At 37.4% G+C, this 17282-nt stretch overlaps 1 protein-coding gene across 7 annotated transcripts in view; it reads left to right on the top strand.

The window, feature by feature from the left end:
- dlg3 (discs, large homolog 3 (Drosophila)) overlaps positions 1–17282 on the top strand; it is a 164610-nt gene that overhangs the window by 130172 nt on the left and 17156 nt on the right. For 5 of the 7 annotated variants that reach the window (XM_063000488.1, XM_063000491.1, XM_063000489.1 and 2 more), the window contains 2 exons: positions 11901–12015; positions 16479–16655. In XM_063000488.1, coding sequence (XP_062856558.1) covers positions 11901–12015; positions 16479–16655 — 292 coding nt within the window. Of the gene's footprint in view, positions 1–1570; positions 1832–2158; positions 2272–11900; positions 12016–16478; positions 16656–17282 lie in introns of those variants that run through there. The other 2 variants (XM_063000492.1, XM_063000493.1) reach the window with 2 other exon arrangements.

Below are 17282 nucleotides of genomic sequence, written 5' to 3'. Positions count from 1 at the left end.
TGACTGTGCCCCTATGCAAGGTCTAAAAAGACATGAAGAAAAGCTGACCTCAGCCACTTTAAACAGGAAATAACTGGAACATTATTTAAAACTTTCTTGACCACCATCAGTGCCAAATGCTCTTTTGACTGAATGTGTACAAATTCCCACAGACAGACTACAACATCTTGTCAGAAGTCTTTTCATAAGAGTGGCTGTTGTTATAGCTGAAAAGATCACATAGAAGCCACTCTAATACTTTAATACTGTTTGTTTTTGAAATGGGATGTCCAACAAGCGCATAGGCCACATAGTGTATGTGTTTTTTATGGTGTTTGTTAAGGTGTTGCTAAGCACTTGCTGTGGTAGCCCAGGTGGTTTCGTCCACTTCCAGTACTTACCAGTGGTTATAGTGTGTGTATGTGGAATTTGGCCTGTTTTTTGAAGTATCTGTATTAGTTTTCTTTTGGGTACTCCAGTTTTGCTCTAGTAACGTAGTCCAGCGGTCCCCATCCCCTTATCTCATATAAGATATAATTTCACGGACCAGTGGGGGGGGAGGGGGGGTTAAATCAGAATAACTATAGAATGGAAAATCAGTGTGAATCCTGAGCTTTTTTCGTTGCAACAAGACGCTGCTCCCACCTAGTGGTGATTGGGGACAATAACACCCAAAGCGTATCAGAGATTTCATTGCTCTTATAGCGATCGCTAATCATTTATTCTTTCTGTGCGGCCCAGTAATAAATGACCCAGGGGTTGGGGACCACTGCTCTAGTCCTTTAGTAACATACCAGGTGTGTTATACTGTACATTGTGAAGAATTGGCACACTACTTAGTTTTCCCACCTTGTGTAAACATAATAGGCTCTGGACCCATTGTGGCCCTGACCAAGGTAAAACACTTACAAAAAATGAATTAATTAATTCAATCTAGGAGATTTTTTTAAATATATATATATTTATTTTGTGTGGGGTTTAAATACACATCAGGTATTGGATAGCATTAGCAAGCTACTTTTCATCCCAGCCTTCAGTTGCTTTCTGTGTATGTTGGGTATGTCCTGTCTGCATGGAAACATGCTGGTAGGTAGACTGGTTACTTTAAATTGTAAAAAAAAAAAAAAAAAGGACTAGATTGTGGTGCGTCTATGTGATCTGATCTTGTAAGTACAATAATTCTGACAGGGTTTGAAGGCAGCATACATTGCATCAAGTTAGAAAACAGTAAACAGTATAGAATCATATGGGTTGCCAGGTGTATGCATTTTAATAGTCTGGATTGATTTTAAACTCGGACACATTTGCTCCAAGAAGGTATGCCACCCTGATATGGTGTCAGTTAGAGTTACTGACTCTGGTTCCAGTCTGTACTGGTGCATTCTGTTGGTTGGTTTGAATGAAGTTTGTATTACAGTCAGTAGTTAGTAAATTCGAGCGTTCTATGGCTTTAAGGCAGGTAGGTAGATTTCAGTGCCTCGCCTAGTTCAGAGAAAGAGGGCATGGTAGGTAGCGACTGATTGGCTGTAGATGTAGCATTACGTTTAGCTGGTTATTGTGTACTGGTGGAACTGCACTGTGTGCACACTGGGCTGGTGGACTGGCGGCCTAGTGCTGCTTCCTCTCTGCCTGAGTCGAGCATTACTAAAGGGGAGGGATCACCTACCAATCCTGCAGGACTACAAGCGCAGGGAGCGAGAGAAGAACTGGAATTGGAACCGGTCGTGGATGTTTGGGGTTTAAAAACAATCGATGGCTGTATGTACGGTATTGAAAATGGATTTCTAGCAGTGGATCGGGGTGAACGAGGAAAATCCCGCGAATCAACCGGTTGTGACCCTGTCCGGACGAGGTGCTCTTTATGTTTCTATGCGTGCATGTGTATGTGTGTGTGTGTGCTAAAGGGAGGAGCAAACCTGGGAAAAGCGAAACGGTTCGAATTATTTGAAAAATTATTCGTTTTACAATTTTCGGAGAAGAAAACAGTGAGTGTTTATGCGGGTGTACAGCAGCACGCTGAGCTGCGGGTTGCTTTTCCATTCTGTGCTCTAGAGCTGCTTTATGATTTCCCGGGTGGATTGACTCGAGCAGGCGGTAACTTGGCTGCGCCAAACAGGCTTCAGCCGGGCGCGTAACAAAACCACAACTTCTTTCATTCAGACTTGATACCGAATACAGTATCGGTTTGTTTAAGTTACCGTACATTTAAACGTACACAAAGATACCGCGAATAACAATTAAAGCTCGACTAAAATGGTGCTGGTTTGTTTCGGTACTTTTGAATGAACTGAGGTAAGTTGAAATTTCTCTCAAATTAACGCGTGCATTAGGTTATACAGTAGGTTAACATATCTAGTTTAGTTTTGGCTTTAAAACGGATTTAAACGGTTAAGTTTTTTCCCAACGCGAACGAGTTGTTTATTGCGTTAATTTAGCTAGAAACTAGAAAAAGCTAACAACCAAACTTCTGAGGTACAGTAATGTCACGGTGTTCCGCACATTGCAGGTTATGTGGAATTTCCTCTGTATTCGATGAAACTGAATGTTTGTGTTATGAAAAACTTCTAATGCTTATTATTTGGTTTACTGAATAATATTTAGACGATACAAAACTCAGTAAAAAAATCTTCAAATTATGGTTCACTGTATTGTGCGGAACACTGTGACAGTAAGCTAATTTAGCTGTGGTGATTGTTAGCCAGTTGCTATGCACTGAACTTTGTACACACATACACACGGCATATACTGTATATGACAACCTTCTAATTCGTTGGACGTTTTAAAATGTATTTTTAGTTTGTAAATAACAAACTAGTACAGTTTTAGTATTAAACGTACATATTCAATAAGCTTTAATTCAATAAGAACAGGTGCGGGCTAAACAAATCAATTATTCATTCATTACAAACTTTAGTGCGATTCGGGTTGTGTCATTACTTACTCCTAAATTTAAGTTATTTCAAATTAAGATAATCACTTGACATGATGTTAACACGTTCCTAGTACATTAAAAAACGAATACTTTTTGTATTACACAATCAACACGTTCCTAGTACATAAACACTAATAATTTTTGTATTACACAATCGAATAATGTCAGTTAATTTGATTGTGCAAATAGATTATTAAAAGGAATTTATCATAACACAGTCATAAGTAAAATATTTCAAGCTGTGCATATATAATGGCAGCTTTAAAAACATTTTGTCATTAAAAAGCATCTACCAGGTATGTTGATTTTTGTCACATGGCATAGACATAAAAAAATCTCATTAATGTGAATAGTAATAGCATTCTGATATTTACAGGTTTCTAGATGATAAACACAGGTACGTTGGTATTTGATCAAATAAACAGGAGCCATTATGGTTTAGTAGTGGAAAATGTGATTATTGCCAAAATATTATTATTTACAAGTAAAGCATAGGTGAGACAAAATACCAGCCCTTTCAACAGTTGGTGGGCTGACCTGTTTTCGTTAAAGCCGGAAGTACAGGAGGTGACAAGCCTGACAAAAAGCTGCTGCAAATATCTTGTTTTTTCATCTGATGCGTAGATATATGATCTAGAAAAATTCTTTTTACAAATTCTTTGAACACTCCATTATAGATTTGGCTTAGACATTTTGTGAAGGATAAGACTCCGCCATCTTGTAAAGGATAAACAATGTGACACAAGGAAGTCTGTGAAATGTAGTCCTTAAAACATAAGCTCTTTCATCGAAAGAAAACTGTGATATTTGACTTTCAAAGATATCAAAGAGTTCTAAAGGGGGACACAGACTACCACACTGTCTCTGACATGCATGTGGTCGCTAACAGCCTTTTTTTTTTGGTTTACCTGCCTTGTGTTTGCGTAACAGCAATGAAATCCTGTCAACCTGCCTCCCTCAGACACTGCCAATTGTCTGTTGGATGCTTAATCTCAGTGGTGGTGGGATAGTGCACCGTAATGAACTTTTTGAAATCTTTCAGAATATTGCAGTAGTTATACTTGGTGTTTGTTTATCTTACTGTTCTATAACACTGCTGTGTTCAAGACATTATGCTATTTTCTTATTCATTAAGTATGAAGATTTGTTAATAACAATAAGCTTGATGTGTTTTATGTTTTGTTATATAACGGTTTACTAATGACTGTCGGTTAGTAGTTTTGGGAACATTTGCATTCCTGTTTCCAGGACTGCCTTTTTACTGATAAATCATTGACATTTTAGTGTATGCTGCTAGATTGATTCTTATGAGTCAATTCCCCTTTTTGCTACAGGCACAGTGATGTCATTGGTTTTGTTTTTATGATTTTATGTTATTTTTTAACTTTTTAAGCATTAAATAGACTTTTAGTTAGAATGTGACTTCCACTTAAATCTCTGTAGCTTTCATTATTAAATATTCTTACAGGCTTAACATTTCAGTGAAATTAGATTAAAATGAAAGCTATTTAAATTATGCCATCTTGTCATAGAATAGCATGTGACATAAGGTGGGCTGTCTGGAAAACCTACATTACTTTACATTAGTTTACTCAGTAGAAAAATAAGGAAAGCCAAAACACAATGATGCCTGGGGGTTCACTTTTGTATTGCTCGTTAAATTGTCCACTTGCCTCCTAAGCAACAAGCAGTTTTTCATCAATGGCTAGCTGTGTTAAAACAAAATAATCATCCAGTTAGCTGTGATGCTAGGGTAGCAAGCACTTTGTACACAAGGACCATGTGCAGTATATACTAACTGGCTGCATTCGGTCTACCTAAAAAGTAGCCACAACAAAATATACACACCACAAACAAGGTAGTTAATTCACATCTGTTTTTTGTAAAGCAAAGTCTGTAATGTAATGTCATATTAAACTAAAACATCCCATTCTCATACTTTAAGGATGTGTGGATCAAACTAGACATTTCACTAACGTTTTATTCTTTATAGCCTTGGTATTTTGCCCCACCATGTAATCCACCCATTACAGCTAGCAAACAGGTGATAAAACAAGCTGTTTTACTAACTAGCAGGCCTGCTAGCTTTCAAACGTATGAACTGCTTTTATTAGCTAGACAGTGACTGCGAATATGAATGTCAACTTAACTTAGTGACTTGGCGAACACAGACGAAAGTTTAATTCACACTGACATTTTAAACGTTACACTGTGCCCTTTCACATTCTAAACTGCATAGCCGCTCCAGGGTTTCCACAGAGACTTTGCGTAGGGAGAGCATGGACACTTCCAATGTGTTCCTCTAACAGCAGAGCATATGGTAAGTTAGCCACATTAGCCTCTTGACAGCAGAGTGTCTCGCTTGGGGTCGGCATTTCAGTGCAGTTACCACACTTGCACCAGCTGGTGTTGCCCACCCTCTTAACACCTCTGGGAACCGATAGCTGTTCCTCTGCAGAAACCTGGGTTTGAACAGTTACTGGTTTGAATGTATAAGTCAATGGGTCAAATCTTCTCAGATTCAGTTTTGTATTCTCAGGTTTAGTTTTGTCTTCTGACATAATGTGACTGAAGCAACAAAGTTAGGTTGTTCATGTCCCCTATAAGTATTTAGAAATGTTGGGATGCTCCTGGGAAATCAGCTCCATATTTATGGCCAAGGTATTAGAATGGCATGTGCAGCAAGCTCATGGTCACTGTCTGTGTTTTTTGGCCATTAAGTGTGGCACAATAGCATTATTTTAATATTGTTATTAAAAAAAGTTAACATTGAGACTGCATATACAGGTTCAGCTAAATATTCCAGTGTATGCTGGATGGAAGCATCTTGTAACATATGTTTTATAACATCATGTCATAAAGAAGACCACAAGCCATGTTTGTGGTGCAGTGAAAAAGTCAGTAGCCCTTCCTCAAATATTAAAAAAGAACTAGTTTGGTTCAGTTTCTATATCAGGTAAACTAAGTGTGCTAAACTAATTAAAACTGGGCCATGTGTATGAAATTGTTAAATGTAGACTACAGATTAGTAAAACATTTATTCTCGACTTGTAAGTACATCTAATGTATCTTTATATAAATGCATTGTGAAAATGATTATCCATATTACCACTTTAATTAGTTTGTTTGAGTAATTATAAAAGGATACAAATAAATAAGCACTTTGCTTCCTATTTCAAAACCCATTTCGAACACTATTGGTTATTTGTTGCATATTTCATTACTGTGTGTTGTGCCAATAATCATAAAATAAGTCAGTTCTTTCTGTCAGTTGATCCGGTAAGCTTTGACGTCATGCAGCATGTACATTATCGGAACCTCACTTGGCGTGAGGAGTGAGCAGTATGTGTGATTTAGAGTTTGTAGTGTGTTTTCTCACTGTAAAATATGAAAGGAATGTGGCAGTAAGTTATCTGTCGTAGCATGCTCACCCTTCTGATCTGGAATATAATTGAACCACTCCCTCCTCCCAGGGGTTTATATGCCTATTTAGAAACAGAACTTACATACTAATTTGGGCCAGAATATATTATTGAGCTAATGTAGGACTCTGCTGCGGGACATCTTGCATGTAAGATAATGACCAAAGCTGATGCCTCCACATTCAGTTTGTGTCAGGTGGGCAGTCTGAATGCTCTTTTTATATAATTTTACTGTAGTCTTTGTCATCATTATTATATTTATATATTTTGGGCATCTTTACAGCTGTTTTAAAGCACTCTTTTGGCAAGTATGTTTATTTAATACCCTGTCTTCTTACTTAAACCAGTACTCCTATTTTAAACCTGATCCTATGTTGTAGTGGTCAGTGTCACTGGCTTAAAAAGGAAGTGGGGTAATTGGAGCTGCAGTGGTGTTTTGTTAGTGGGTTCTCGGATGTCTCTTGGAAATTGTGTCTACTGCTTCTATGAGGACACGGCATGTGAATGGCACACACATTATTTATCAAAGCCCACAACTGAGAACTTAGTTGTTGTATTCACCCATTCATTCATCATTTATTTTAATCAGTTGCTTTTATGCTTTTATAAGGGGGTCACTAATATGCTAAGATGCCACCACTTTTTCTATTACAGTAACAGCAACACTGCATGGCTAAATGTGGACACAAAGTAACCACAGTAATAACTGTGAGCAGGGCAGTTAAGCATCCTGGTGATATGACCCATTGACACAGCTATCCATTAGTTAGTTTTACATACATGTGTTGAGACAGGGTGATTTCACACTTTTATCCTGGACCATTTGGGGTACTCATCTTTGATTAACAAGGGTCTGGTGTTCAGCCTATGACATGTTTAGCTGATTTGCTTTTATTTCCAGGCATTTAACTCTGTGATATATATATATATATATATATATATATATATATATATATATATATATATATATATATTAGAGATGGAACGATCGATCGGCTATAAATCTATATCGGCCGATTTTTAATCAAAATATGCTATCGGCGATATTTCCCAAATGTAGCCGATCCGATCGCGTGATATATAAAGACCATGTTAAGCTTAACAGCTCAGTGGATTGATCCAGACTTTGAGCTACAAAGCACCAACCATCACATCACCATTCATCGACCATCGTACAGAAACCATCGTGAAAGCTCTTCACGACCTAAAATAACATAATTAACGTTGTGCATCATACATAGTTCAGGATCATCTGCTCTCTGACTGACAGAAAACTTTTAGCTCCACAGACGGAACGAGTCTGACTCGGTTACAGATCTGTGGTAATAGCAGTTTAATTAAGCTTTTTAATTGAGCTTTTTAATGTAAGAGAGTCACACAGAATGTTCTGTAGTAGCTGGTGTTTATTTAAAACCACGACATTAATTAATAACAGTAAACACGGAGAGATAACTGAGAAGAGAAACTTACGCTTCGCATAAAATGAATCGATTCATGAATCACTTATATCGAATCTGTGAACAGAGCGTCTCTCTTAAAGGCACACACGTCAATGCTTCTGTCACCGGTTTATCTTCACTGTTCGTCCTATTTTTAAGTTTTTTTCAGACTGAACTGCGTGTGTGTGTGTGCGTGGTCAGTTAGACTAATGAGATATGTCTCCCGTGGGTGAAAAATGAATTGCTTTAGTTTTAGAAGTAAAAAAAATCTCGCAATGCCGCCACACCCCCTGGTCAGTGTTGGGAAAGTAAGGGGTTAATGTTTTGAAAACACATTGCATTATGGGCACTGTATTGCATGTTGTTGTAGTCGCTGTGTGCTGTAGCCGGGGGCAGCACGTGAAAGTTATATATAGTATATATTCACTGTAACTAAGGGACCTAGACCAACCCCTGAAAAAAAACAGCTCATAGCATTATCCAGTTGGCACAATGCAGTTAGGCAGTTAATGACCTCCTGGCATTTACCAAACCCAGACTCGCCTATCGGACTGCCAGATAAAGAAGAGTGATTAGTCACTTCACAGAACACATTTCCACTGTTCCAGAGTTTCTGAATAAACACCATTTCTGACATTTAATTCAGTTTATATAACAGGTAGTTCCGACCTTACAATCTGATTGGTTGAGAAGCGTTCTAGCCGTGCTGATATTCGTGATAACAGCACGGTCTTTTCACACCACAATGGTATTACTCCGCTGACGCATTGCCATTAACGACAAGCTTCATGCACACAAACGCGCACGCAGGCAACACAGACTTTTTTTCCCGGTCGCGTTTTAAATCCGTTATCTGATATACAATCTAGCGCACTGTGTAGGGAACATAACCAATTGTCTAATTCACTATCTAGTGCACTATGTAGGGAACATATATCCATGATCTGATACACAATCTAGTGCACTATGTAGGGAACATTAATGTGTTTGTAACGCGAACCTGTTAGCAGCATCTAGAAGTTCTGTTTTCATCCATAGCCTTTGGTGTGTGCGAGAGGTTTTTTTTATTTCTTTTTTTCCCTTCGGAGGTTCTTGCTTTCTTCTTCTTGTTCTTACCTCCCTGAAATGAGTTTTTTCAACTTGGGATGTTTGCTTTGTAGTGTTAAACTTTATATTTGTTGTGGAACTACTTTTTGGCGGAAGGTATTGTCAATATTAAAGCATATTTAATATGAAATTCAGGGCTTCTTTGATTTATTTTCTTTCTTTATTTTGTAAAAACTGTTGTATAAAAGCAATCGAACACTCGAGGTCGTGTGTTATCGCGAATAACATCACGGCTGTGATGATCTACGGCCACAGCCGTGATGTTATTCGCGATAACACACTCCCTCTCGTGTTCTATTGCTTAATTGGCCCATCTACACTTAATAGAGCAGGGGGTCTGTTTGTCATCATCATTTAAATAAGAACAACAAAAGAACTGTGTAACTATCAGGATGTAGTCTTACATTTACATGTATAAAACAGCTGATCATCCATTATATCAGTTTGAACAAGCTATATATTTCACCTGATAAAAGATTTGTTGCATTGTTCTTAAGCCAGATGTTCTTAACACTTTGTGGCCAGTCACTATATTTTCACTTTCATACTGTAAATTAGGGAATATCCCATAGAATGTTTGCTAAGTTAATTATTATAATTAAAATATGCTAGTAACATATTTAAACTTTTAAAGGTTTGTAAAAACTCCTGTGACCCCATCTGCATCTCAGACAGCCCTACATGGGGACCCGATACCATGGTTGACGACCACTGTGTTAAGCTTCGGTTACACTGCAATATAAGGGTTAAAATTAAACATTCTGTAGTAGGACCGGTAATCTGTCATTGTGGTGTACATTTAAATCGGGAGCAGTGCGTGCTTTATTTTAATAAATAGGTGCATGACATGATTCTGATTAAGAACAGACACAAATACATCCACTATTGTTTGCTTAAGACTTGATTTAAGGTTCAATACATATGCCAGTTCCTAGAATGTTTGTATTGTTTCTGCTGCTAAAAGATAAATTGCATTTTCTTTTTTAGTTTAGGCCTCTTGTGTTTACTGTTAAAGTTGAACCCTAGTCCATGCACCTTTAATATTGCAACCTGGCAGTTCTAAGTATTTAATAAGTTATTTGTTTTAACTTCTGAATATTTAAAACATGACCAAAATATCCATGCCCAGTCCTAATCATTGCAGTACACTAATTTGCTGGGAAATTAGTTTTTTAAGTGTTTTTTTTTTTTTTCATTCAATAGGCAAATAATTAAAAACAAAAGTACTTTTGTTTACTTTGTTTAAGAACATTACTGTATTGGAATGTTTGCTGGTCATAAGTGGCTGGAAACCAGAGCACAGATGCTAGTTTCTCTATCTATTTCTGATATTGTAAACTATGTATAGGCTACTATACTCTGTATAGTAAATGTGGTTTTAAAATAATTAAGCTATATTTGTGGTCCTTGTGGTTGTTGAGTAATTGTGACGGGCGTAATCACAACCTTGTTTTTTCCGGTTGCCTGAGCATCTGACTATTTGCTTCTGCATTCTTCTAATAGTGCCAGTGTGTTTCCTTGGCTACAGTTAAGTGGTATCAGGTTAATCTACCTGTGCTGTTATTTCTTTGTGGTGTTAACAGCTGTGTGATAGACAGTGTGGGTACTATATGATGTGGTTTGTTTTAGTTTACTTCAGTTTTTTTTTGGTGGAAGCTTAGGGTTTATTGCAATTACTTGTGTGGGCCCTTTGAGAAAATGTCAAATGTCTGAGTTATTTAAACAGAGACGGTACAAGTTTTCATTAAGATATAATCTAGTCAAATCGGATATTGATGTCCCAACTCTCTCGTTTGTTACTCTTTTCTTTGTGACTCTTGGGTTTTGTACTTCAGTGCCACTGTTCCCTTTTGTGCCCTCTGAATGGGTGTGTTAGTCGGTTGCTAATCGAGAGACTGCAACCAGGTCACATTGCCACAGAGGTGTAGCTCATGGTTTAACCTAGAGCCTTTTAAACAGTCACATCATACTTCTGTATGGCTTTAAAAATAATATCTTTTTATCGTAAAATACTGATTATGCTCAGATGTGTGTTTGACTGTTGTAGCTAATTGAAATGCATAATTAATTGACTGGTGTTAGGCCGCATTCACGTGATGGGCAAATGAGCAAAACCACTTCGATGCTGGATGTGCCATTGTTTCCTGTAGCGTGAGGTGGTGCCGCTTACATTGTCAATATCATTAAGAAGAAGAATAGAAGAACGCCTTTGTCATATACAGGTGTTCAGTACAAAATTCTTTCTTTGCATATCCCAGCTTGTTTGGAAGCTTAGGTCAGAGCGCAGGGTCAGCCATTGTACGGCGCCCCTGGAGCAGACAGGGTTAAGGGCCTTGCTCAAGGGCCCAATAGTGGCAGAGCCTGGATTCGAGCTCTTAACCTTTTGATTGATAACCCAAAGCTCTACCCACTAGGCTACCGGCAGAACTAGATGTTAGTAAATGTATTAGAGGACAGAGATGTGGATAAATAATGAGCACATTTACCTGTGACAGATTGTGTGTCCTGGCTATTGATGTTTTATTCATACTTGCTTGGTAAACAAATGATTAAATAGGGATTAAGTGAATGGGGCGATTATCATTACCTAAATAAACCAGGAATTAAAAATAAAATACTTTATAGCCTAGTCTGTTTAACATTAGGTTTATGTGTATTTACACTTGATTCGAGATCTGAGCTGCAGGTCTCACAGTACCCTGCTTACAGCTGGTATCAACACAGAGTTTCAGTTTCATCTCAAACAGAGAAACAGTAATGCATTTATTATTCAAACAATAAATAATGGAACTATACATTTATAATCTTAAACAGGGAAAAAAAAGTAATTTCAGCTACATACCGGAAAGCTGTTTTGCATTAGAATAAAATCTGACTACATCTCTAACTCTGCACATGTGGATTTACATTTATGGCATATAGCAGACACTTATCAAAATGCTTTAAACTCTTATCTTTTGGATGAAGTATCGGATGCTATTTTTTATTGTTATAGACAACTTTTCTCTTTTGTTTTTACAGAGTACAGCCGTTTTGAATCCAAGATTCACGACCTGAGGGAGCAGATGATGAACAGCAGCATGAGCTCTGGATCAGGCTCCCTGCGCACCAGTGAGAAACGCTCCCTCTATGTCAGGTACAAGCTGTGCATCATATTCACTTCACTTTGCCTGCTAGGTTAGCATAGGATTAATTGTAATTATTTGATCCACTTGACTTGCTGAATGGCTCTTTGTGGTTGATCATTTATTTAACCTTTGTACTGTTTGCTGTGATTGATAGTCTGTGTTTGACTGCTAATCCACAATGTCTTCTACCAGTGTGGCCACAATTACTCTTTTAAAGAAATTTGATGGATGGCAGTTTTAGCTCCTTTAAGCAGTGGTAGATAGATTTAAACAATGTTGCGAGCTGCAAACAAGAATATATATATTAAGTAAACCCTCTGTTTTATTAGGATAGATGTATCTGTTTTGTAGGGTGGTTATGGTTTTGATTTTTTGTAATTATGGTAGCAATGTAGATAATCACTATGTAATAACAATATTTTAAAGGTGTGTACTGCTTTGCTAGGTCCTGGGTTCAATTCCCAGGTGAAGCGGTCTGGGTTCTTTCTGTGTGGAGTTTGCATGTTCTCCCTGTGTCTGCGTAGATAAATAAATACTGCTTTGTTAATGGCAGAGAGGTTAATAGAGTTTCCTTGCTGCTGTGGAAATGTAACTTCCTGACTCGAGGTCTGGTCTAGATGTTGATTTATTTATTTATTAGGATTTTAATGTCATGTTTTACACACTTTGGTAACATTCATGACAGGACAGGTAATCACTGGCTTATCAGCTCAAGTCTTTAATGTCAAACACAGTCATGGACAATTCTGTATCTCGATTCACCTCACTTGCATGTCTCTGGACTGTGGGAGGAAACCGGAGCTTCCGGAGGAAACCCACACAGACAAAGGGAGAACGTGCAAACTCCACACAGAAAAGACCTGGATCGCCTCACCTGGAGCCCAGGACCACCTTGCTGTAAGGCGACAGTGCTACCCACTGAGACACTGTGCCGCCTTCTAGATGTTGAATACAAGTAGTGGATGATTTATAGAGGGCGTAGCGTGACGCTCCATGCAATCCGGCCCTCTGTTGGAATCATTACTGGCAGGTAAAAAGTAACAGGTAGCCACTGCACCTGTTATTTTTACGATACATCATGTGATGAATTTCCTTGTATCCACTGAATAACAACATCGATTTCTACACAGACACTAAACTGGCAGCCATCATGACCTTGTGAACTTTGTCCTGATTAGTCAGGTGATGAAAAGGCACTTGTCTGAACTTTTAAAGCACCATACACAGTGCTTTTAAAAAGCAACAGGTTTCTGACCTCAGTGCAGCCGGTTTTCTGTAGTATTGTATGCATATTAGGTGCAGCCTTTTGTTGAAAAGGACTCCAGTGTAAACCTACCTTAAAAACATAAAGGAAAATAAGTGCTACTAATTGTACCAGTGCAAAATCTGTTTTAAATCAGATTAAAGGCACTAGTTAAACAACTACTGTACAATAAACTTAAAGTATTATAATTAATTATACGTACTGATACAAAACTTATGTTTGCAAATGTCTCCTTTTAATTTGACAAAACTAACATGGTTTATCTTCAAAGCTGGACCATTAACCAGTCCATGGTCTGCTGTATGTAACATTAATGTTACCAAGCAGTGACTAGTGGACATATGTTGGCAAAACATGTACTATTAAAGGTCACATTTGGCTTATAGTAAAAATTATTGTTCAAATGTCATCAGTTTATTTGATGTCACAGATTGAGAAGTTTATAAAACATAGGAGAGAAACACTAGGAGGGTAAAATGGATTATTTAGACTGATGACTAAGTACAACGAAAGTGCACATTGGACATTGATCTGTCAAACCTGATTAAAAGCTAAAGTACTTGAAACTCCACTAATGGAAGTGTGAAACTTCATGCCTGAAATGAAGTTGGTGACTAAGCTTACAACTATTCATGCAATCCGCCTTACGTGGTGCAAAGGTTACAACTATTCACAAACACCTAATAGCAGTTTTCTTTTTGCGTTCTTCTCTGTTAGGCATAGGCATTCTTAAACTGTTCTCTGTTTATGAGACCTGGGAAAGGACTGATTGAAACTATTCTCTCTGTACCTAGGAATTCATTTCTCATGCCACTTTCATAAATAAAATGTGAGGGGGAAATAGTGAAGCAAAGTATTATACTTTAAGTGTAACGCAATTTAGGTTTACATAATGTGGCAATATGTGAGCATTTTGGAACTGTTCAGGGGTAAATTCTTACTTGTTAAAGAGTTTGACATACACATATTTTAGACACATTATATCTTCTAATGTTAATAAATTATACAACTAAACTAGAAATTGTTTAATGGTATGTTTGTGTTCATTTGTAAGTCTCTTTAATTTATTGCAGGCTTAAAAGATCACATTGTAGTTATTTATAATAAATGTATAATCCTTTAATCATGTATGTTAGAGATGTTTGCTTCCAGATGTTTACGACACAGCCACTAAAGCCGCTGTCCAGAAAGTAATTTTATGAGTGATTCTATTCAGTGGGTTAAATAATGCTGAGACTGCAGAAGTGACATTTTATGTTAACTGGTAGGCCCACTTGATACATTAGTTGTTTATTGGTTTATTTTAAACAGTTGAATGTTTTGTAAATGTTTGTAAATTTAATTGCGGTTGGATAATTTGGAATGCTGTAACTGTAATTTTCTCTGTGAAGTAGCTTAATTCTGGCTTGTAGCTTTACGTTCAGACCGTCAGCGGCACATACATGGCAGACAGAAATCGATTCTTATTGTTTTATAAAAACCCTGAACTGTTTCTTTCCACCATAAATTAGAGCCACAGCCTTGTAAGAAAGCAATACAGCATGTGATACTGGGAGATTGGGTTTGCATTTTAAATATCAAGTTTCCTTGTCCTAGCACCGCTAGTTGTGGCTTTGTAGCTTTTCAGTTGATTTAATTTATTCTTGTATTAATGAAACAAAGTGTCTCAAAATCCACTCTATTCTAGGTGGGTTTTTATTCTTTTTCTCCAAATGAGGATTTTTGCTTATGCTTCCTTATGTAAACTAAAATACATTTTATACAGAACTCCATCTGAATAAACTGGCGGTACCGGCTGTCAATATTTTTTAGCATTATTTTTTAACATTTATTATTTTAAGCTTGCTGCTTAGTGGCACAGCGAGCACAAAGCTGTTTTGCCACCCATCATGTGAAAGGTGGAGATGATCCTTAATTTAGCCTCCTTTTTGTCAGACACATCTAAATGTATGTCGAGAGCACCCAACCAGGCGAGTCTTTGTGGCGACTGGGTTAGTGTAATGCCAATGTTTTGTCAAGAACTTGTCAGACAGTGACCCGACACCTAATACTGCTAGTCACTAAAGTGGATCACACTACAAAAAAGGTTTTAAATTCAGACTTTAAAACGACCCCACATGAGCATTGAATGTACAGTGCTGTGAAACAGTAATCACCCCCTTTCTAATTAAATAAGTAGCTGTTTAATGTTTTATTAATGTCAAACAGTTTCATGAACAGAAATATATCACAACTAAACAGGTTAATCAAATAAATGAATCAACTGGTGTTTTATTTCAGTTATTGGTGACCACAGTGATCAGTTTAACAGAGTAAGCGTAGTCACACATAGGAAACAGTACTCTTTATGTTTAACTACAGCCCTAAAAGTGTATGAACATGAGAACCGGTTGAGCCGGTCTTTCTTCTTTCTTTAGGGTCTTACCTGTCTGACAAGGTATGAGTTTTGATCGCCGAGCAAACGCCGAGTTGCTCCCGAGTCGGCAAATCTAGCGCCGACCAGTCGCCGAGCGAAAATCAGGGCCCTAGATACTAATTGCTTTAGGGCCCTAGATACTAAACAGTGTATTTTGTTAGAATGTTAAATGATATACAGAAGATAAACAAAATTATACAAACCTTTAATAACTTGATAATTAGCTGCTGTCACTATTTTCAGGCTGCTAGGGCATTTACAAGTTCATCATATGACCATAGTAATCAGAGGTTCTGATACGTCATCAAAAGCTTAAAATGGATTTGACTGAATGAGTAATACATAAGAAAAAGACATCAAATTGAAACTGGCTTAAATTTTAGAACCATTTAAGTCAATAAAATTTTTATTATGACCATAAATTCCAAAGATGCAACTTGGACACATTCAGACTTACTAAACAACCACATCTACCCCGCTTTAGCAAATACTTCTTGCATTGGGAAAAACGCTCACAGCTGTGGTTTAATGTGGTTTAATAAACAGAAGGTTGCCGGTTCAAGCCCCGCCACCACCAAGTTGCCACTGTTGGGTCCCTGAGCAAGGCCCTTAACCCTCAATTGCTCATCGTGTTCAGCTCATTGTGTAAGTCGCTTTGGATAAAAGCGTCTGCAAAATGCTGAAAATGTAAATGTAATGGAGTAAAATAGTTATATGAACCAGTTGGTTTATGTTTAATGAATATCTGTGACGACCTGAAATGTAAAGAAACACATTTCTTCCCCGTACAGGGCTCTGTTTGATTATGACCGGACCAGGGACAGCTGCTTGCCCAGCCAGGGCCTGAGCTTCTCATATGGAGACATCCTACATGTAATCAACGCCTCTGATGATGAGTGGTGGCAGGCACGGCTGGTTACATCTCATGGGGAGAGTGAGCAGATTGGTGTCATTCCCAGCAAGAAACGGTACAACTGCATTACCAATCATATGTAATAAATCAACTTCACAATTAAGAATTGAGGGCACTGGTAATGGTGCAGAAAGGAGGAAGAAAGAGTAATAAACGATTGTTTACAATGTAGTAAAGTTCATAAAGCATGTGCATATGCATATATAAGCATATAACATATATATGACTGAATAATAAATGTACAAATCAAACGTACACTTTTAATTATTACAGAGTATTAGTATTAAAATCCATATATTACATTTAAGGGTGTACACACACTGGTGGTATAGGAATGTATGACCAAGTCCTAGAGAATAAGCCACATTTAAATACACGTTGTACAGTCATGTAATCATCACCACCAGATGGATTGTCACATTTTAGTATACTCTTAGAAATAAACACCATTAGAAATACAGTATTGTATATGTAACTTTATTGAATACATATTTCAAATAACAAAATACTACTCTTCTATAAAATTATATTAAAACAAATAATTTAGCTCAAAATTTAGTCATTGGTACTAAACAGAATGTGAGATTTGGCCTCCTGGATGGCAGACATATCAGTTAAAATTATTATTCTATATGTACTATTCTTGCGGCCTGTTGGAAGTGGGGGTGGTTGGGGGTGACCG

The sequence above is a fragment of the Trichomycterus rosablanca genome, chromosome 8 (assembly GCF_030014385.1).
Source record: "Trichomycterus rosablanca isolate fTriRos1 chromosome 8, fTriRos1.hap1, whole genome shotgun sequence".
Classification (NCBI taxonomy): domain Eukaryota; kingdom Metazoa; phylum Chordata; class Actinopteri; order Siluriformes; family Trichomycteridae; genus Trichomycterus; species Trichomycterus rosablanca.
This window is presented reverse-complemented; position numbering and strand designations above follow the sequence as displayed.